The following is a 22,729-nucleotide window of genomic DNA, read 5'->3' as shown; positions in this document are numbered from 1 at the left end:
CATATATAAAAAAATTCATTTGTATAACTAAGTCCAATTACTTTTTTGTGTATATATACAAAAAACAAAAATAACATAAATATGCAATATACTATATACAATTACTAAACATGCAATTATACTATATACAATACTTAAGTAATATTTTTTGTATATTGACATCTAATTAACCAAAAAATTGTATCTAACTTTGTGTTTTAATACAGTACCTCATGAATATTATGTTCTTCAGATCCGACAACTTCAAAAGCATTTTCCTCTGATTCAATGTTTACAGCTTTCCTCTTTCTTCTTCCTTGTACTATTTAAATGCATCTAGCTTTAACATTGTTAATAGCTTGTTGAACTGCCGTAGGGTCGTTTTTTTCCTTTGATCTAAGCTCTTCCATTGTTTGTTCTTGTATAACTTGATTTGATTTTCCCAATGACCCTACATCAAACCCAAAATCTTGAGTTAATCCCATTGAAAACGATGGTAAAATGTCAACAACATTGATATGCAAAGGAATACCTCTGGTAATCCTCAAAGATGAAGATGATTCATTCATTGTGTGACCAATTTTAGATCTATCAGGAACAAAAAATCGATTATTTCATCAAAATATATGGAAAAAAAATAAACAGAATACATATACAAATTTTGAATAAGTAAAAAAAGAAGAAGAGGTAAACAACTAAAATTAAAGAGTACTTACGAAATTGACTTCAACTTCGGGAGGGAACTTCAACTTCGGGAGGGAATAATCTAATTTTGGACAACAATTTGAATTTCAAACTGGATAGCTGGAGTATTAAATGTAGGAGAAAAATTTGGAATGTGAAAAGGAGAGAGAAAATTGTTTTGTGTATAATTATATACAAAATTAGAAAATAACGTTTTTATACCATTGGTTATATAATAGGTTGTGGACCCCATTAAATATAGCAAACAAAAATAAACTATAATTATATAAGGTAAATAAATTAAACTATACCCCTATAATATAATTAGCTATGAATGTTTGCCATCCCATGTAATTTTCCCTATATTAAATTATCTTTTTCAATCTTAATTTTTTTTTGTGAAAATATTAATTTGGGTATGCACTTAATTGTATATTCAATAGTTTTAAAAATAAAAATAGTTGATAATTTTATTGTTTTTATTATTAAGATGAATATATAATTTAAATGAATCTCAATCATAAATAACTAAATAATATACATGACATGAATCTATAAAGTCATTAATCATTACTTGATTTAATTATACTTGATCGAATCTTTATCGGTCTTTTATTGAGTAAAAAAATAACTTATTAAAATAAGTAAATGACAAAAATATCTCTTTAAATCCTTTTTAAAAATTATTTTCATATTTTTTTATAAGCAAATAACATATTCTTAAAATTTATGCAAACGCATGTTGTTTTGAATGAAATAAATCAAATACTCGAGAGTCAAGTAAAAATAATGTCTAACATGACATATAACAACATAACTTATAGCCAAATCAAATAACTGTATTTATAGACCAATTAGAACAAAGCGATTATTCAAAACAAAAAGAAAATAAGAAAGAAAGGATCCGACCTAGCGAAATACTTGTGTGTGTTGTTTTGCTTCCGTCCTCCCCCTTCTCTAACAATGAGTTGTGAGAAGAGTTCAACAGAAACCCTCGACGAACAGAAATCTAGCAAAGATCATAAAGCCAACTCTTTCTTTGATGTTTACGGCCCTCAGGTCCTTTACTCTATTGCTTTTTTCATCTTCTCTTGTTTATTTACAAAAAAATGGAGTACAAAGGTTCTACTATTGTATCATGAATGTGGTTTCGTTTTTCTTATAGTATGAGTTATAAATTGAATTGGGTCTCTCTAAAATGTTAAAATAGCTATACCATTTTTTTGTTGCGTGTTTGTTAAAGAGTGAAAAGGGTAAATATAGTGAAGGGAGAATTTCTTTTTGGAGCGTGTGGGTTGAGTTAAATTTAATTGGATTGTTTGGCTGGATTTTTCATTGGTAAACCTTGAAGAAAGAGGAGATTTTGCTAATGAAAATTTTAGTTCTTGGAGAGGACATATGGAGTTTTAATTGGTAAACTTGAAGAAAGAGGTTTTTTTTCTAATGAAAATGTAGTACTATGAGAACATGTGGTTTTAACTGCGGGTTCGATGGAAATTGATTATACATGCATTAATTTTGATAAGTAACTAGTCCTGATAGAAACTTAAAATGTAGAGAAGAGATGAGATTAAAAAAGAGGAAAAGAGAGAATCTTTTTTTAATTGATAAAAGGATTATATTTCGTGATTTGCAGATTGAGTTCATTCAAGTGGGTTATATTGTCTAGAGTCTTAAACTTTTTAACTTGGAGAAGAAGAATGTTTCTGGGAAAATTAAGATTTGTATTATTGAAAATTTGGAACGCCGTGGTGACTGGTGACATACTATTCCTGCTGTCAGCATCATTTTCCATTTGGTGGTTGCTAGTTATTTTCTCTTCTGTTTTGTTCTGGAGATGATGGTTATGTTGTTAATTTTTGCAGAATAATTGTGTTCGATTCATTATGATATGTCATTATGCAAGACAAACTATTTAGCATGTTAGTTGAACCTTTTATAATGTCTGTAATTTGTTATTCAAGTTTTGATTGTGGTGCAGGCGAAAGCAGATATTGTTTTTAACAAACCAGAAGCCAACTCAACCTTGAATCTTCAAGTATGTTTGTAACATACTGATTGAGGTTATTTATACTTATTTTACAAGAGCTTAGAACGTGATTGATCATGCTTAATGTGATAACACAGGACGTGCAAGGGCTTGTCACCTGGGTGCTTGCTGATGGGTTCATGCCATCGTGGGCTTTTATCAAAGTAATGTGTTTCATTCCTTTCTTTGCATGTTTTCCACTTGTGTCTTTATATCTGTATCAGATGCACAAACACCTCAGTTTTTTGGAATACACCAAGGAAAATCTGGTGAGGAGAGATTGAGCTGTCCTTACCTTGAGATTTAGCATTCAATCTGGTCCATTTCAACGAATCATTGCTTACTAGATTTTTTATATATTTGATACAGATGTATAAATAACCAAGCCAGCAATGATTCTTTGCTAAGTGATTTTGATTATACTGAAAATGGATATTTCAATTGCAAATAGAGGTAGATTTTGCTAGTAAGGAACATTATGGAATTAGACACGCCTAATTGAAGTAGGTGTGTACATGGTTATATATAAAAAATGGAGTATCTGATATTGTGAAATTTCATACCGTTAGATTCACTTTCTGACCCACCCGTCTGAACAGAATCAAATCCTGTCTCCTTTCTTGTCTCTTTTTAACACGTGTGGAATGAAGAAATCAAAGATTGCTCAAATAGCGAGAACAATGTAAAAAACATCAAAGATCATATTTTTATATGTTCTTTTGGTGTGAGGAAAGAATACCATTTTGTTTAAATAGATGGACAAATATGAATGACTCAGTTAAGTCACATTGACAACTTGAAAATATCTTCTAACATGGACTTGGTGTTTTCTTTATAGAAGTTATTGATCTATCAAAAAGGGAGAAAAGAAAAATAAAATCATTTTTGGACCCATTTCTCATCTTGTGTGTTCACTTGCCAGTTTGTATAACAAAAAATACTTAAGGGCATGTTTGGAAAACCGTTCGGGTAATTGGATTTGGTGTAATTACACTGTCCTGTTTGGTTGGCCATGTAATTGCCTGGTCAGCAATTAATTGGGTGTAGTTGGCAGGGTGCAATTACACTCTCCAATTCATAGGGTTATTACACTTTCCAAAGGAGCTGTGAATTGCCAGTAATTACTTGGTGTCATTATAAGTTGATTACTTTTTAGTTTCTTCCTTTTATTTCTATTTTATTTTTTCTGTTTTAATGTATCTTTTGTTTTAATAATTTTTATTATTCTAATATTTTCTAAAAATGTATTTTTCATATTCTTTATATTTCATTTCCTTCTTATTCTCAAGCTTTACTTCATGTGATATCATGCAATTTTTCGTATTATCCAAAAAATCATTAGTATAATTTTGTCAGTATTCTAAGTTTTAAATTAAAGTAGAATTCGTTGTTGAATAAAGTTATGGACTTGCGTTTTCCTTTTCTTTTAAATCATATTTATGTATGTTATGTTGAAATTTGACATAAGATTTATGTTAATTTTTTTGGTTTGAATTTAGAACTTGTGTTATATTTTCAATTTCATTTGTTTTAGGAGTATTAACTCGATGCTAAGCTATTTTTTTAATGTTAAACTTGATAGATTTTCTTTTTGTGAAATGTTTTGTAATTTTATGACATTATATTTATAATATTAATTGTTTTGTGAAGCATGCATTTCATGATGTTCATAGAAATTATGTACTTCTTGTTTTTATGATTAAATTAATCAAAAATATAAATTGAAAATTATAAATCATTATTTTTTATAATATTAGTTAAGAACATATGTTTATTAATTAATTTATTTTCAAAAGACAACGTGTGTATTAAATTTAATATCATTTATAATGCCCTTATTTGTCTAATATAAATTTTTTATTTTGAATAATTATTTTTTATTCTCAAAATTCAGTATAACCTTACGATTACTCTTGTGCAACAAACAATACATTTGTACACTGGCAAACAAATAGGCCAACGTAATTACTAGGTTGTGTAATTACTCGGCTGGTAATTACTAGGGTAGTAATTACACCAATTCCAATTACCTGGTGGCTTTCCAAACAGACCCTAAATGAATTCACAAAGGTACATCTGTATACTTCCCTTCTTTTTGTAATGTGCACTCCTAGACCCAGTTTTACACTCCAATCATAATAAATGTGGTTCCTAGTAATTTATGTTTTTTTTTTAATTAGTATGTCAGTGTCTGATGAACTTGCAGATCCTACCAGCAACACATGTAGCTGGCTAGCTGCATTATCTTATATGTCATGCACATCATTAGGAGAATGACTGCCGTTGTAAATACTGTTGAACTTTTTTGTGGACTACGTCTGCTCTTTAGTTATTTAGTAAGTTCTTGTACAGGAGCAGACCCCTTCTTATGCTGTTATGTTTTGCCTTGCATCTTCTTGATGCACTAGTGAAATTTCCTTACATAAAAATAATAATATAAATGAGAATGAGTTTGTTGCAAAATTTTTATTACTCAAGCTCTCTTTGAAACATTATCCAATGAATTTTTGATAATACTTGGGAAATGGTCATGGTTTTATTTGCTATTGTCTCTTAAGTCATTAGCTATTCTAGGTGTTATATATCTTGAATTATTGATATACTTCACATTTGTCATTTGATGCACAGGGAGATAGAATTTAGTTAATGTGGATATGTTTGGTTGCCTTTGGATGGTCCCCATCAATTTTCCAGTGAATAGTATCTTCTTTAGAGGCTAAACAGAGTTTCATCTGTTTCTCTTTCTTTTTGCTTGCAGAATAAGCCTTTGATCCCTAAAGTGGTAATGCTCTATGTCCCTGGCCTTGATGCATCTCTATATCTATCACAGTCTAAAGTGCTCAAAAGTTTCAAAGAATGCTGTGGTGTTCCAAAGCCAGTTTTAGCTCTCAGGTTGGTAATAGTTTGAACTTTGAATAATCAATATATTGCGCTTGCGCTAATTGTTTCAATATTTTTTGTCACTCTTGTGTTATGGAAGTTATGTTTTCTTCTTCTTATAGTTTTTGTTTCATGGTAGTTGTGTATCAGATGGAAATCAGACAATAGATGCACTTCTCACATGCAAATCAAAGAGGAAAAGGGAAGTAGCTGAGAACATTTCTCCGAAAATCACCCAGTCATCTGAACAAGGTACTAACTGATCCAAGAAAAACTTCCAGAAGTCTTTGTTGTGTGTCTGCTATTTTGATTTCATTTCCGGTTAATTAGAGGTTCATTTGCTTGTGTAAGGAGGTATAGGAATGACATGTCTGTAATGCAGGCATCATCTCCTCCAACTGTATGTCAATAGGATTGCTATGGTCTGTGTTGCTATATATAAATTTGTCTGCACCTGTCTAAGATCTATGTATGATACACTTTTTCCCCTAGAAATTCTGGAAAAGTGTCGTGGATGGTTTCTACTAGAATGTTAAATTAGAGAACTGGGTGAAAATTACCCTTTTCTGATCAGGTAAATGTTTTCATCAAAAGCAAATGGGTGAAGCGTATGTACAAGGGGGCAGGGGCATACCAAAAAGTAAAAGGATGGAGGACCTATAAAAAGAGATCGTATTCTATGACAGACAATCTTCTATACAATAAGGAATTGCGAGGGTGCACCAAAAAGAAGTGAGGGATAAGAGGCTACTCCTTAGCTGCACAATATTCATCTCTACATCCTCAAAAAGCTTTTCTATTTCTCTCTCTTAATGCAACCCACTTCGGTGCAAGTGAGGTGACAGTTGAAGCCCAATGTCTTCTCCTCCTTTCCTGTGTCTCCTACTGAACATTAACCCTTTACTTGTGCCTGAAATTGCCCATAGATTCCAAACTATGTCAAGATCTTCCACCATAACCTCGGAGGAACTGGAGGTGGCACTAGAGGTGGAGCTTGGGGTCCTGTGGCCCTGGGAAGCTCCTGAGGTGGTAAGGACCCTGGAGGGGACTCAGAAGATGTCTCCTTCTTGGCGTAACGTGGAGATTGTGGTGGGAGATGGAAGAAGAACTGAATTCTGGGAACACTGATTGGCCAGGATAGCCTGAAGTTCAGCTTTCCTGTTTAATTCCAGCTAGTTAGTATTGTCAGGGTCATTAATCATTCAATGCTCAAGACCAACTTAAAATAAAATCTTTCGGTGTTTAAATCTAGAGACGACATCTTAATTATTTAGATATGCATTCAGATTTAATCTTAATGCAATCAAATGGGGCCTTATCATCCTCTTTTCATTCAGGTGCTGAGGCTCCCAATAAGGAGACTATGTCCTTTGCAGACCTCAAGAAAGATATACCATTTCCTATTAGTTATTATACACTTTCGGACAAGGAACTAGAAGAAAATGGATACTGCTATGAGCAACCAGGTGACATGCATTCCAAGAATTTGAAATTGAATGAATTTCTTAGTTAAGATTATTGACAGTTGACCTTGGTATTTCATTACCCATGTAGAATTTCTTTCAACGCTTCCTGCTCCTTCAGGAACACCTCCACATGAAGTTTTGGCCCTCGACTGCGAAATGGTAATTTAACAACAATTTTTTCAACTTTATTTGTTCATCACAATGTTATGGTTTAGTATTTAAACGTACTTGTATGCATAGTCAATGCTGTCTTTATCTTCATTTCCTTACTCCTTAGATATAAATATTGGTGAGGATGAGAGCATTTTAATCATGTCGGGCACAGTAGCTTAACTATTTACTGCATCTAGATTCTTTGACTTGGTTGGTGATGGGACATATCAGTTTTAAGGTAATGGTACATTGGTACTAAAAGTTGTGTTCAGACTGGTTGGACTTAGAGTTCTGATGATGGTAGAAGAAGTTAGAGTTCTGAAGATTGTATGAGAAGTATATACATCCTTTACTATCAGTGTGTTCCGCGGCAAATAGTCGTTGTTTTGAACCTCAAATTTGGTCTGTCTTATCTATGCTATGCTATTCGACGGTATAAAGGGTCTTCTGTTGGTTGCCACTGTGTATACATTTAATACCAAAATAATAGCTTTTAATGTATATTTTTTTGGACAGGCAGACAGATATTATGCTTGCTGTTTTTTGATTTGTCTCTCTTATGTAGTTGCCTTTTTTTTTCCTTTTATTTATTAAGTAACATTTTCTTGTTTGTCATTGTTCTTTAAACTGGAAGCTTTGCATACAAATCTCATATCATTTTGGTAAAAATATATGTTTTTGTAGTGTATTACAAGTGAAGGCTTTGAGCTTACCAGAGTGACATTAGTGGATGTTGAAGGACAGGTTTGCTTCCTCTTATTTCTTTTCTTGCTCTATTTTTAGTCCCTCACTTGCATTTCAATGAGGTAATCTATTTTTTGGTTTAATAGTTCAATTTTTTCCCAAACTGTTTCCTCATTGTGTATTTTGTCCATGGCTAGTTTCTTTTCTATATAAAAAACGCCATTTACTCTGATCTTTTTGATTTTCTATTGTTTTTTTGGCCACTTTAAGGGGTGGTCCTTAATTAGCTTATATGAACTAGCCTTGTCAAAAAGCTATAATTTTAAATATGATCCAGCTGGCATATATGCTGTGATCATTTATTTGTGTAGTTGAACAGTGTCATGATCCAAGCATCTTTTTTCATTAAAAATCTATTAAGTCAGCTAAGTTGCGTGCTCTTTGCTTTTGATGCCACATAGCCGCACCCGTGTTGGATTCTCCAAAATACTCTACTTTTGGAGAATTCGACACAACCATTCCCATTGCCATTTTTGAATAGTCCGAGCAACATAGAAAGTCACATACACATATATTGTCATTATCATTCAAGCAACAATCAGCTGCACCTCAATGCTTTAACTAGTTGGATGAATCGTCTATATCCTTCCTGCACTATTTGGGTCTGCTGCATTACTTTAGAATGAATCAACCTGCATATATATTGGGATTGTTGATTTGCATAGTTGAACCCTGTAGTTATCCAGGCATACTTTTGAACATATGTAACAAGTTAGCACATATATATTGCCCTTTTGGTCCATGCACCATGTGTTGAGGGATACTATTCCTTTGTACGTGTTTGGGCAAATTCAATGGTTTTTTCTTCTTCTCTTATCCTCCTGTGTGGCCATCAAAAGTCTGAACATGATCTCAAATGTACCTCCTTAGCCTGTTATAAGAGATTTTGATGCATTATCAATTGTCTCATGGTCTTTTAAACTATATAAATAGGCTACTTCTTTTTCTTTCTGACGGCTAATATCATCAACCAATTGCAGGTTATGTTGGATAAATTGGTCAAACCATCAAATGACATTATTGACTACAATACTAGGTACTTTTTATGTATGATAACTTCTAAATTTTCATTTGATCACACATGCTAAATACGTACCTCTCTCTTCCCTTTTATGTGTCTACCTCCACTAGGTAGTGGTAAGGTCTGCATACATTCTACCCTCCTCAGACCTTTTTTGTTGAATTTCACAGGGTATGTTGTTGTTGTTCCATTTTATGTGACACTAATTTCTTATTTGTCCATTTTAAAAAGAATGACACATTTCTAATTTGGGAAATGATTTAATTTTAAACAAGATTCAAAAGTTTTATAGCTACTAATTTATTTTATGCTTAAGACCACAAGTTATAAGTCTATCTTTATAACTTAAAGCTCTGTGCCGAGTCAAACGATGTTAGTCAAACTAGAATTGATGGATTAGCAGACTAGAGAATCAGTGGTTTAAGCCCGCACATTTCAAGATTAGATTTACTTGATAATAGCATCAACATGTTTTTGAATTTTGTTAGCTCCTTAGATTTAGCTTAAGCCAGTTGTACTAGTATGCTCTCCCATCTGTTTCAAAGGAATTCAGTTTAGGCGGGAATGCCTATTGTAACTCAAAAGGTTCTTGTGGTTAAGTATGCCTGAAGCCAATCTTCAATTCAGATGGCCTAGACTTTGATATCATATAGGAGCTGGATTTAGTGTTTCTTTGACTTTTATTTGATCTTTTATCAATCAAAAGTGTGTTTTGCATGTCAAATTTCTTGCTTGATTTTCGCAAGAGTTGACTACTTTTACTCTTTTGATGGTGAGGAAGCCATGTAAATTCGTTAATCGGATTGTATTTAGTATTCTCTTGAGCGCAAAAATTTCAAGTGTCAGGTAATATTCAAAATTACCTAGTATTATAGTCCATAGAAAAGGTTACTGGCACGATATACCATTTTTTGATAAGGGAATTAAGCCAAGATATATCTTGAAATAGATTCTTTTTGCTTCTTCTGTTTCTCTTCTTTTTATCTAGATTATAACGATGGCATCCGGGCTAGTGTGTGCACCTCGACGATTTCACCAAGTATTTGCTCACTCCAACTAGGTCATGTACTGAGTAACTGTCCTCCAAAGAATAGGCAGACCGAAAGATCACTCATCTTTTTTTGGTTTATGTTGGGATTTGAACCTTGGTCGCTAACGTGTGCACCCACTTCATTGATGAATACTGCTCCCTTGTCTGTTATTTCTTTCTCTATTATTTTAAATTTTTTCGCAGTTTCCAGTGTCTCACTGCCTCAAGTAATAGATAATGTCTTTAAAGTCGGAAGAAGTGTTGTGAAAAGCGCGCTTCGAGGCGAAGTGCTACCACTGCGCTTCTTTCTCCTGAGGCGATGCGATCTGAAAAAGGCGCTCGCTTCAGATGAAGAAGCGACACAAAGGTAAAAGCGCAATAAATAAAAAAACAACAATTAGGGGTTTTTTTTTTTTTAAAAAAAGGTTTTTTTTTAAAAATAATTGAAATAAATACGGCTTAGCTTTCTTTCACGACTTCACTCTTCTTTCGCTGCTTCTCTTCTTCACGACCGTGACTGTGTCTTTCTTCACCAACTTACTGTGCTTCATCTTGATCGGTGAGTCTCTTTTCTCTTCGATCTGCTTCTCAGTTATTCCTATCACTCCTATCATTGTAGTTTCTCGATCTTGTGCTCTTTGTTTTTTTCGCCTACGCTATTTCAAAGTGTAAAAGTTGGATATTTTTCCAAATCATTTGCTCTTTGATTTTTTTTTATTTGATTGTTTGCTGGCTGTATACTATATATTTTAGCTTACATATTTGACCAAAAAATACGAAGGCTACTAGCCTTGGTTATGCACTTGAAGAGTTTGAGGATCTTGTTGAAGAATAGGAGTTTGAGTGTTTGTGATTTAATTATATTTTTGATTTTTTGCTTTATATGTTATGACTTGTGAGTATTATTGACTATCTAGTTTCTTTTAATTTAAGACTATATTACCTCTATTTAGTTATTTATATTTTTTTATTTTTATACTAAATGTCGCTTTTTAAACAAAAAAAACACGCGCTTCGCTTCTTGCTTCTGTGAAGCGAGCCCTTGTCGCTTTTTTCCACTTCTCGCTTCCCAAAACACTGGGCGGAAGGAATCAAGTAGGGGAAAAAGATACAGAAGAAAAAGAATAAGAAAAGGGAACCAAGAAAAAGATATTAACTAAAGAATCAAGCTTCATTGCCAGGGTTTAATCTCTCTCCGCAGCTTCCCCTTTTCAATTTCTTTTGTTCTTCAATTTTAAATTTTTTCCTTTTAATGATTTTTCAATTCTCTTATTATTTTTAATTCTACATTTGCTTATAAAATCGTTCTTTTTCTCTCTCTTTTTCTTTCTATCGTCTCTTTCCTTTTCTTTCTTGTCACTCTCCTTTTTCTCTTAGTATTTCCACCAACCTTTTCTCCTATGGTAAATATTCTCGAAATTGTAGACCTCCCTTAAGATGTACTCTTGTCGCCTCAAACCACACTTTCCAAGCAAGGTACTCAAAAAATGGCAGGGGAAGGGCTATGTGGGTGGTAAAATCAGTGCGGGTGTGTCAGGCTATAACTTTTATCTTCCTCTGTGTTTTTCCTTTTTATATTGTTATGGGGTAGAGCAAGTGTAATTCCATTCTTGGCTTAGTGAGGAACAATTTGGAAACAACTGAAAAGATAGATGATTCAGAAGCAAACGGATGTTTAAGAATACAAAACTCAACTCAAGGAATTTTTGGGGGCAACTTGTTAAGATAGCTGTTTTCTTCTCATTTCTGGTTGTGTCTTATTGTCGCTATCGATCTCTCCTAGGAAGAAAAGCTTCTGATTTATGTTTGTAAGTTCATTTCCAAAGATCCATTCCCAAAGTCGAAGAAATAGATGAGGGTTGTTTCTTTTTGGGGGGATAGGGGGCGCCCAGAGGGTGTCCGACACAGCAGGAGTTCAATTTGCTGAACTGCACCATTTTTTTTTTATGTCGGCCAAATAATATTTCTTGCTTTATAAGCTAAAATGTTTGTTAAGCACAAATTACTTCAGGATGAAGAGCAGAAATAGTATTTGTCCTAAAAGAGGAAGACAATTACTAAATAAACTCTGAGACTCACCTTCTCTTTCTTCAAATTCTCAGTCCTTCAGTCAATTGTGTATTTCTTTTTGTGGGATAGGAACACATGCAGAAGAACTCTGTCCGTGAGTCTTTAACTTGAAAGGATATTTTTAGCTAGTTTGCAGTTTGAATTTTTTTTCATTAACTGATAATATTGCTTTATGTTGAGCGATCTGACCTTTTGCAGGTATAGTGGAATTACCTGTCAGATGTTGGAAGATGTGACTACCACTCTAAAAGATATCCAGGTTTATCCCTAGAGCCTTTTGTTTGCTGACCTCTCCGTCCCATTTTAGTAATTGGAAAAGAAGCAATCAGCATTAATAGCTTCTTGCAGATTTCTTGCACCTGCTTAGCAGACTGATTTGCTATACATGTCCAATTTGTTTTAGTCAACTATCTTTTCTTTCTTCAGGAGGAGTTCTTGAAACTGGTTCACAAGGAGACCATTCTGGTTGGGCATTCCTTGGAAAATGATTTGTTATCCCTAAAGATAAATCATAAATTGGTAATTGATACCGCTGTGTTGTATAAGCATCCAAGAGGATCCTACAAAGCTGCTCTTCGCGTTCTGAGCAGAAAATTTCTCGACAGGGAGATACAGGACTCAGACAATGGCCATGATAGCGTTGAAGATGCTAAAGCTACTTTGGAACTAGCACTACTAAAAATAAAAAATGGTAAGTCGTAACCTTTTTACACATGCTAATGCATCACTAAATATTGTGCATTCTGAACTCTTACGGTCCCTTTGATTGGTATAGTCGAGGGGTGGTGGTGGTGATGGAGTTTGGTTTGTAAAATAGCAAGATTAAAAATAAAGAAAATGAATAATAAATAAGATGAAAAATATTTAGACTGTTGGATCGTTTGATTAAATCTGATCATCCATTTTGTCAATTTTTTAAACTTTAACTTCTTCATGTGTTAGAAATGTTTGGAAACAAAAAATGCTTGCCACGTGTCAAAATTTGTGGTGGTGGTGGGGTACTAGCTACGGAATTATCAAGTTAAGATTTGTAAGATGGGTGTGTAATCTCAACAAATTGGTATTGCCTGTATTCGATCTTGGATATAGAAACTTACTGCTGCTCTTAGCCTCACTATAACATGGATGCAATGATGCATGCTAAACACATTTGTACCTACCCCCAGCATATAATCCTTTTGCATAATAGTTAGTGCTCTTAGACTAATTGCACCACGCCCAATGATATACAAAACGAAGCTTCTATGTAAATTGGAGGCAACCCGTAGTCCAAACTTCATGAGTACATTATATTAACACCAGATATACAAGCAACACCATTCTTTTGCTTTCGTTCTCCAATCCCTGTTTACCTTCATTTTCTTTTCTTTTCTTTTGTCCTTGAAATGGAGTTCTTTTTGTGCTATTTATGTTGTGGATCACCACATCTTTTCATTTTGCTTTTTGGATCAATGCATCCTAGACTTCATTGGGCTGTAACTTCATGAACTAGGGCCTGATTTTGGCATACCTCAGTCTCAACAATTATTGCGGCGGAAGCTTCTTTCAGTTCTGAGTGACTCTGGCAAAGGATCTTCAATCATTGATAATATATCCATAGCAAGGAGATATGCTGCTGAATTGTCCCATACAATTCCAGTATCATCTGACGATGAAGCTCTTTCAAAAGCCATTAAAGAGGTGAGTCAAAAGAATCTAATTTGTTGTATTGTTCAAAAGCAGACTATATAAGAATCCCAAAACTCACTATACTGGCATCACTTGTCGTGATAGGTCAGAAATGATAAGGTACAGTTTATCTGGACGCAATTTGCAGAGCTATATGCATACTTGAGGAAGCAAGCAGATGACTCTGAGGAGCTAAATAAAAAATTAGCAGAAATGATAGCATTGCTGACATGTGAGAAACAGTCTAATTCCAGGAAAAGCATCAAATTTGACATCACTCCTGAACTGAAGGATATATTAGGTCGCATGAATCGCAGAGTCAAGAGCATTTACTCCAATCTTCCTCTAAATGCTATGCTTATTATTTGCACTGGTCATGGAAACACTGCAATAGTTCAAAGGTAAAATCCTTTTAAGCTGGATTGCACAAAACTCTTACTCCTCTCCTGAATCACAAGTTTTGAATAAACAATGTCAGTCATTTACTCCAATTTATCATTTTATTTCATGTTGTAGTGTTACTTCATTCAATTCTCCTGTGAAATTGTTTTTTTTTTTTTAGAAAATGTTTTTTTATTGTAGCCCTTTAATTATTTTTTAACACGATATAAAGACCAATACTGGATTGGATAAAGTGTTTACTTGTGCCAAGATAATTATTATTGGAACAAATCTTTATCCAGCTCAAGACCAAAATATTTTTTAGATATACATCAGTCATCAGGTTTCAACACGGAAAAAAAAATCTCTAATGAGAACTACGATAATCCAGTTACTATTGATCACCTTAATACAATCCTGCATTATAATCCGTGTACCACTGTTCACAAGCTAAATGTGTCCTTACTGCTTTGCGTAGACGGACTGTTTGCTTACCAGATCAAATGGTAGTATTCCTTGCCAGAGTAGATGCTACCTTTCTGTTCCATAATATCACTAAACTCACATGAAGTAGTCCTGCTAAACTTCAATAATCCAGTGACTACTGTATGTAAAAACGGACATCCTTTTATAAATCCCTTTAAACTGCTATTTTTGTTTATTCTTTATAATTTTAAAGTATAAAACCTGTTAGTTCTACCAGTGATCATTGCCGAGACCTTTTTTACATCATCATGAAGGGAAACCTTTTCCCCCACCTGAGGCTCACTTTTTTTCTCCATTATATGTTCTTTTTCAAGACTTTCTGCTACCTCGTTTTGTCGTTTATCTTCTGCCAGTGGTGTAGAAGTTGCTGTTTTATGTTACCAACTGTTTGTTGCTCCGTAGTAGGTTGGCATGAACCATGTATAGTTCAGTCTATCTTAATACAAGTGTTCCTAAGTATGTCCTATTAGTGCTTTTCTGATACTGATCCTTTATTGGTATTTGGGGAGGCTGGAAGTCTGTCCATTCTAATCCTGAGTGATTTAAATTTTATACTAGATCCTAGAATAAGTTGCCAAATACATGGAGATCCAGGAAATATCTGATTTCCCATCTTCTAGTTGCCAGTCTCTCTGTAGATTTAAGACCAGATAATAATGTTATTGCTTAGCAAAACCTGCTAATTATTTCTTTTTCTTTTTGTCCACACAGAGTGAGGAAGATCTTGTCAGAGCAGACTGATGCCTCGATGCCCCGTGAGAACATTGTTAAACTCTTAGAAGAGTTGCAGGCGCAAGCTGAAGTTGGTTTGTGCTTTGTAGGTGTCAAACACTAATCATATTTCTCTGTATTATCTATATTCTAACTCTTATTGCGAGCACCTTTATTAACCCCGTTTATCAGGGCAGAAATAGAAGAGAAATCTCCAAGATGAAGCGATTTCCTATAAATGGAATTTTTTGATGTAAAGTTAGTTCATTATGTGTAAACTTGTATATGCAAGGTATCTTCTTACCTTTCATCATCTTTATGACCGTTAACGAGTAGCTGAACAACATTATATTGTATGACCAAGTTATTATACTTATCTCAGAGTTGTACGGTTAACGTATTATTTACTTTTCTATGTGCTTGGCTATCTCTAGGTGTTGAATATGCAAATAATTAGATCTGGCTCATAGTTACATGGTATAGTTTGGTTCTTATCTCACTGGATGACCAATTGATGATTGAGATGAAGACAAAAGTTGGTACACCAAGAAGTGCTATGAAGTCTGACCCAAATAGAAACTAGGGAAATGAAGGAAAAGAGCCACCAGGTTTGTATCTGAACTGGTAACTGTTCTGTGAGTTGATTTAGAAAACTTTGACCTAGCTTAGCTTAAAGTCTAAGAATCATATATCCTATAATGTTACGATAAACTTGTATACACTTTGACTAATTCAACATTGCTCTATCCATGTGCACGTATGTTAGTCTTGAACAAAATATGATTATAGTATTAGCTTCAATTGAACAAACTCAGCCTTCAAATATTTACAGACTGGAAAGATTGTGGATGTTCATGCTGCTTAAGCCATCACGAGAAATTAATTTTTGACTTGTCAAAATCCCCATGCACCAACTTTATACAATAACTGTATCCTCAGTCCCAAATACATAAAAATCGACCATATAATATCATTCATGCCAAGACAGCAGTAGAATTAAAAAACAAATAAAACATATAAAAAAACTAATAGTCAAATGGAAGAAAATCACTGCAATTACTAAGATCCTGCTCAATTATCCGGACAGAAAACTAAAATGAAGTGTAAGGACAGCTAGCTAAAGTAGAAACTGACAATGGGGAAGACAAAAAAAAACAGTTTTATCTACTAGTTTCACATCAACCTACATCAGCACAGAAGTTAATCGTATCTAAGAATAGCATCAAAGTATACAATGCCATGCATTCTGATCATAAACACTGAAATATTATCACACAGTCGGTTTTCGCTACAAGTTGATCTCCAATGCACAGCATTGTTTGTTTCTGAGAGAGCATATGTTGTTTCTACCTCCAAGCTGAAGCAACAGTCAAGGTTTTGTCTTCCCACCCGAAATAAAGTGCACCTGCCTCCTCCTCTGCTTTGTACCTTTCGCTATATTGCTTGATAAGATTCCGGATCGATTCATAGACATTTCGGCTAATTGGGGATGGAGTGAAACCAGCCATCATCATCCTAGCTCTCCACTTCCCTGCAACCTCATAACGCTCTATTCGCTCCAATCCTTCACAGGCAACAATGTTGATGATATCACGTGCGAGACATTGCCGTTCTACATTGACCCTCTCTTGGCTATCCCTTGAAAGAGTTGCATCGAGAGACTCAAATACGGCACAATAGTAGTTGTAGACTTCTGCAAACCTTTGTAGAAATGGAGCAGTGTTAGTGTTCATGTCTTGCTCAACAACTGTTACCAGCTTTGGATTTAAGCTCTTCACCATCCGCAGAAGCTGGTCTCTTTGGTTTACCGTTGATACACTTTCATCAGGCATGTGATGAAGCTGGAACGCAAAGTTTACTAGAACAGCTTCACCAGGACGGCAGTTTAACATTGCTGGGGTGACTAATGCAGTGTTGGAAGAGACTGCTTGGAACTCAAAAGAGATCTTAAGATCTTTGGCCAGCTGTGCAAGCCTCAGACCAATGACATTAAGGCCTCCAATAGCACGTTGGACAGATTCAGGGTCGTCTACCCCAGTTAGCCTCACATGGGGTGGCTTACCAGGCATACTACCCAATGTCTGCAATAAAGTGTAATATTGACTTCCTTGGTTAACGTCAAAATCTATGATGTGAACTCTTTTCTCATCTTTAAAAGCCTCTAGGATCGCACCATTTGCTGCCATAAAACCAAACCTGAAGTATGGACATACTTCAAAGAGGACTTGCATAGCAGAGAGTCTCTCAGAAGAGGTGGCTTCTTTGCATTTTAGAGCTTTATAAAGACCTCTGCCAGATGTAGCCATTCGAGCTGCAAGAGCTTCTACCATGTAAGCTGCAGTCCTTCCAAGAGGATCTCCCTGGATGGAGACCATCTGCCTCAGTTCATTAATCATAGATGACGCTTGTTCAATGTGTCCATCTTGAATAGCAGCAGCACAACTAAACAGCATTTGCTTTGGAGTTTGAGGAGCAGATACAGATATTTCCTTGTAGCTACTACTGCTACTGGTATTAGAATCTGCCGATGTAGACTCCTTCGGAGACTCCTGAAGTAACTCTGTTCGGATCTGGTTAAACCATTCATCATCTATGTCCATAGTCTCGCCACGAGCAAATACATCATCTCCTTCAATTTCGTTATCATCGAAAAGTACCCTTTCAAGTTCTTGAAGCTTCATTGTCACCCTTCCATCATTATATTCTGATGAATCTGGACTTTGATTGACACAGTCTGCTGAATCATAACTAACCTGATTGTAATCTCTTGATGGATGGAAAGAAGATGAATGTCTCTGGTGGAATGGATTCCCCAAGACATCTGTAGGTGATGTGTTTAAAAGTTCTTCAGAAGGTGAAGGTGATTCTAGCAGATACTTTGGATCATAACTGTCTGTGCTGCTAGACTCGGTTGCATACATAATCCCGCGTGCATTTTTGGTGTACATGGATGTAGCCAAACTAGAGTTATCATTGTGACCATTTTGAAAATACAGCTTCCCATTTCCAATTGATCTTAGAGATCTAACTAAAGACATGGTTCACTTGTTGTTGTAAATCTCAAAATGAAGCTGCTTGAATAATCCCTTACAAAAACTGCTCCTCAATTCAACCAGAAACTGGTATGGGATCCCTGTAACTGAATGTCGTATTTGGGAGATACTGCTCTCTGCTGCTGAAACATCAAATAGACATACACTCCGATTAGACAAAAGAAAAACGTAGCGGAAAATAAGACAATATTTAAAGACAACTATGGGAATAAAAGATATGTGGATTGTTGCTTCATCCGATCCTTATGCATTGGATATCAAGTCGGGGGAAAAATACTACAACATACAAAATAGAATGCAGCAGGTATTCAGCAGCAGAGATTTTACTGAAAGAACATGTACTCTCCTCTCTATAAGTATCCTTCGAGCTTTTTAGTTTCGGGAACCATATCTGTGAGACCAATATGATTAAAAAAGCTACTTAACAATGATAGCTAGTCATCCCGCAACCAACAGCAAATCCTATCACTAAATGGTGTATACTCTGTGAAAGAACTCCTGCAAAACCAGGTCTTACTTTTGCGAAGTTGGAAGTTTTCCTTTAGTTTATTACTCAAGCTCCTTCAACACTTGAAGAACACCGTCAAAATTACATGTCCATCGTTCACAATAAAGAGAAAATCAAATCCGATATTTAATAATACCACTTCTTGCTTTTGGCATCAAGGTGTTAAAAAGTTGGAAGCAAGAAGGGATTTACCAATTAGAAATTCAACAAAATACCAAAAAGAACATAAACCTCAACAAGAAAAAAGCAAGCATTGCACCCGAAGGTGTGGTCTAGTGGTCAATGAAGTTGGTCAAGAACTTAAAACCAAAAAGCTATGTGAATTCTTTCCATCTGTCCTATCCTTAGCCTTGGTGGACAGAGTTACTTTGCAGCAGGAGATGACATGTAACTCGTGGAATTAATCGAGGAGTGCACAAGCTGGTCTAGACACCACGATTATCAATAAACAAAAAGGAAGAATAAGGCAAACATTCCAAAACCCTTTGATTTCTACAGATCTATCCTCCTCCTGAGTATGAACATAGTAATCACACAAAAAACCATACTGGAGAACTTTGAATTCTCAACTTCTGAAGATCTAAAGGGCAACAAACATGATCCATACACAAATTGCTCAACATAAGTTTGTAACTGCACTCTAAAAGCAACCAATCACCAAATTCAGAACCAAAAAACAAAGCAAAAATCAGACAAAAACAACACCACAAAGTCAAAAGAAGCAAAGCCAAATATACCTGTCAAGTTGAACTCAGAAAGAGAAGATCTTAAGATGTGTCACAGTAGAGAGAAAAATCAACAACAGCAATCTGCAAATTTCCTATGTGAACACATAAAAGATAAAATTTCAAAATTAGCTTAGAAGAAAAGCAAACCCCTTTAGGGCTTTGACCAAAGTTAAGATATATTACCCTTTTATGTTATATATTTCCAATAAAAATATCTTCAGTAGGTACAAATCCAGCAAGCAAAAAGATTAAACAATTTCCACAAGATACAACAAAGAAATCTTCAAGTTTCAACTAACCAAAATTTAGATAAACCCCACAAACAAAAATTGTGCCAAAATTCAACCTTTATGAAAAAAAATCAATCTTTCAAGACTTTAACAAAAATAATACAAATCAATCTTCTGGAATTCAAGAAAAAGGAATGAGAACACTTACACCCTTTTAGTTATATTATATATACTTGTAAGGAAGCTTCCTAAAATCCCAAGAAAATTCAACCCCTTTTACTTTTTCTTCTTCTTGTTATACTATATACTATACTACAATTATTAGTACAAGTATTTCTGTTTTTATGTATAATACCTACTTGTCTGAGTCTACAAGAACAAGTTGTTTGATCCATGCCTTCTTTTTTTTTCAATTTATCCGCGGCAGAATCGAAATTTTCAATAAGGTATTTAAAATTTATAGAGATAGACACATGAAAATAATCAAAAAAATTCGATAAATATATATACATATAAAATTATTTTAATCATATATAAATTTTTATCGAAAAAATTCAAATGAACACCCATCGTATAAGGTAGCTCCGCGTATACCCGCAAGACAAATCAATCTGCACCATTGAATTATAATCTTGTGGACTATGTTTCATTGTTACATGTGGGATGAGCATGGATAACGCGTGTACAAGATGATGTTTTTTTTGGTTCATTTTTTGTTGTGGTTAGTGACGTTAGAGTGTATGTCATAAATTCGAGTCAAATTGTCGTTATAAAATAGGGGTAAAATAATAAAATTATGTACACATCATTCTTTCGAATTTTTTTTTTTTTAGAATATGGTATGGTCGATTCCTTGTGACTCTCTTTGTTGACGACTTTCATTGCTTCTCGTAAGAATACTTCATTGATGGAGGAGTAGAAGCGTTGATTTCCTTCGATCAATTTATTTGTGACTCAATATGTTAAGTTTTACAAAATCTATTTTTCAAGAGTTTACATATATAAGCTTTTTGTAAAATATTGATTGGTGTACTTCAATGCAATAATTTAAAAAAATAAAATATTTTTCTCTCCTTACAATCAAGTCTCGATAAAATATAAATAAAAAAATAAAATAAAAAAAAGCGAACAAGTATAAAAGCTATAATTATAAACCAAGATCGATTCTATTTAAACATTGATTTATACATTCCTTTTGGACATTTTGTTAATAATTGATTGCTAGATACTCTAATTTTAGTTCATAATATCGGTAAATATCTTCTTTTTTTCAAACTTCTATGAAAAAAATATCTATCATGCAGCCACTTAATTTGTTATATATAAATAAAAAAAAAGATTACGTAAAACTAAAAGTAAATTTGTAAACTAAGAAATCAGAATTTCCCAAAAAAATATTTGTATTATCTTTTAGAACAAAGGATAATTGTTTTTTTGGGGGTACTAACATTTTCTGGCTAAATTACCCTTCAAGAGGTTTGTAAGGGTCATTAAAAATGGAGATTGAAAAGGACAAAATCGACATTTGATGGATTTAGTTGGAATTGGTTAAACTTGTGGTGGGGATTAATGCAAGATGTCGAAGGAAATTTCCTTTTCTCAACAACGGAAATAACGATCGCTTGAAAAATTTTAATAGTTCAATTTAATTAATTAATTTATATTTACAATTTTTTTTAAAAAAATATTAATGGAAGTACAATGATATACCCTAATAATTGATGTTTGAACCAAAGTGTGAAATGAATATTTTGTGGTATTTTTACCCCACAAGAACATTCTAATTTTTAAGTATTATAAGTCATGGTCATCCATTAGTTTTAATTTACCTTATCCATAAGAAAAGGTTTTTGAAGTGCATAAATTGACATATTCAAATTAATTAGAGAAAATAACAAAGGTAATTTCTTATACGTGTGATATTGTGATAATGGAGGAACCAAATGTCACACTCACATATAACTTGATAACTCTTAGCAATTGGATAACGAGTCAAATCATGACTCAAGAAATAGGATATAAATGATATTTTGTCAAAGGGATGAAACATGATATTAGGGAGCAAAAATAGAATTATCGTAACAATATAGAGATATTTTCAAGAATTCACGCGCGTCTAGAATATGAAAATAGCAGATAGCTTGAAAATATTTAAATATATATATTAAAAGGCCAGATAAGAATACGATTAAAATATTCAGAATAAAGTGTATGAGAGTGATTTTCATGATGAATAAGTAGATAAGATATGAAAAACAAGATTGAAATAGTTCGAACATGTAAAGAGAAGAAGTTAGCATAAATACCACTATTGAGAATACTGCGAGAGATCGACAATGATTGGGCATCCAAAGAGAGATAAAATATAATAAAATATATTTTTAGCTTATTAACGATACAATCGTAATTAAAAATATGAAAACAAAAAGTTAAGACAAATAATTAGTTGACAAATGTTTTCTCTATACAATATTGTGCAAATATCATACGTGTGAGGAAACATTTTCTCATGCTATATGATTTTATAGGCCGCTTGTTTATGTGATAGATAGTGAATGCCCATAGTTTCTTCTTACTAAACGCTCGCTCCGTTCAATAATAATTATGCACTATTAATTTTATAAAAAAATAAAAAATTGTTATCAAGTTTTGTTTTTTTTTCTGATCGAGCAAATGGTACATGTATACGGTGGACTTTGCAATCATAATGTTGCAAAAATATACCTTATTCATGTTAAAACTTGTCTCTCATCAAGAAATTATCTCAACTATTAGCTCCTGCTAAATGCTAAAAGTACTTATAGAATTGATATAAATTACTTATTCCATTTCAATTTATATGAGATGGATTTAGATATATAAATCAAAATAGTTAATTTTGTTGATGAATTCGTGTATATACTATTAT

At 33.7% G+C, this 22,729-nt stretch overlaps 2 protein-coding genes and 1 long non-coding RNA gene across 17 annotated transcripts; 1 reads left to right on the top strand and 2 right to left on the bottom strand.

Annotated features, from left to right (window-relative positions):
- Window positions 1–98: 98 nt before the first annotated feature.
- LOC104647117 (uncharacterized) lies at window positions 99–650 on the bottom strand. The gene is made up of 2 exons (XR_002027563.3): window positions 512–650; window positions 99–430 (listed from the first exon to the last, which is right to left on the bottom strand). It is a non-coding gene; the product is annotated as an uncharacterized lncRNA (long non-coding RNA).
- An 879-nt stretch (window positions 651–1,529) lies between these two features.
- LOC101258362 (small RNA degrading nuclease 5) lies at window positions 1,530–15,678 on the top strand. Its single transcript, XM_004237672.5, has 14 exons — window positions 1,530–1,722; window positions 2,645–2,701; window positions 2,791–2,856; window positions 5,451–5,584; window positions 5,712–5,824; window positions 6,910–7,038; window positions 7,127–7,197; window positions 7,876–7,935; window positions 8,916–8,971; window positions 12,255–12,315; window positions 12,483–12,747; window positions 13,549–13,736; window positions 13,830–14,125; window positions 15,303–15,678. The coding sequence occupies exons 1-14, from the start codon at window positions 1,627–1,629 to the stop codon at window positions 15,424–15,426; spliced, it is 1,716 nt and encodes a 571-aa protein (XP_004237720.2). The 5' UTR covers window positions 1,530–1,626; the 3' UTR covers window positions 15,427–15,678.
- A 650-nt stretch (window positions 15,679–16,328) lies between these two features.
- On the bottom strand, window positions 16,329–20,367 carry GRAS6 (protein). 15 transcript variants are annotated; one of them, XM_069296319.1, is made up of 3 exons: window positions 20,177–20,367; window positions 19,601–19,683; window positions 16,329–18,474 (listed from the first exon to the last, which is right to left on the bottom strand). In XM_069296319.1, the coding sequence occupies exon 3, from the start codon at window positions 18,338–18,340 to the stop codon at window positions 16,649–16,651; it is 1,692 nt and encodes a 563-aa protein (XP_069152420.1). In that variant the 5' UTR covers window positions 18,341–18,474; window positions 19,601–19,683; window positions 20,177–20,367; the 3' UTR covers window positions 16,329–16,648.
- Between the last annotated feature and the right edge of the window lie 2,362 nt (window positions 20,368–22,729).

The sequence above is a fragment of the Solanum lycopersicum genome, chromosome 4 (genome assembly GCF_036512215.1).
Source record: "Solanum lycopersicum chromosome 4, SLM_r2.1".
NCBI classification, from domain to species: domain Eukaryota; kingdom Viridiplantae; phylum Streptophyta; class Magnoliopsida; order Solanales; family Solanaceae; genus Solanum; species Solanum lycopersicum.
The sequence above is the reverse complement of the archived record's forward strand: the minus strand, read 5'-3'. Positions and strand labels throughout refer to the sequence as shown.

What these genes read in the sequence shown, in the direction of transcription:
- LOC101258362 (XM_004237672.5), top strand. Translation starts at nt 1,627, where the DNA reads ATGAGTTGTGAGAAGAGTTCAACAGAAACCCTCGACGAACAGAAATCT. An exon ending in ATTATTGACTACAATACTAG is followed by an intron (nt 8,972 to 12,254) that starts GTACTTTTTATG and finishes GACCTTTTGCAG; the next exon opens with GTATAGTGGAATTACCTGTC. An exon ending in ACTACTAAAAATAAAAAATG is followed by an intron (nt 12,748 to 13,548) that starts GTAAGTCGTAAC and finishes TTCATGAACTAG; the next exon opens with GGCCTGATTTTGGCATACCT.
- GRAS6 (XM_069296319.1), bottom strand. Translation starts at nt 18,340, where the DNA reads ATGTCTTTAGTTAGATCTCTAAGATCAATTGGAAATGGGAAGCTGTAT.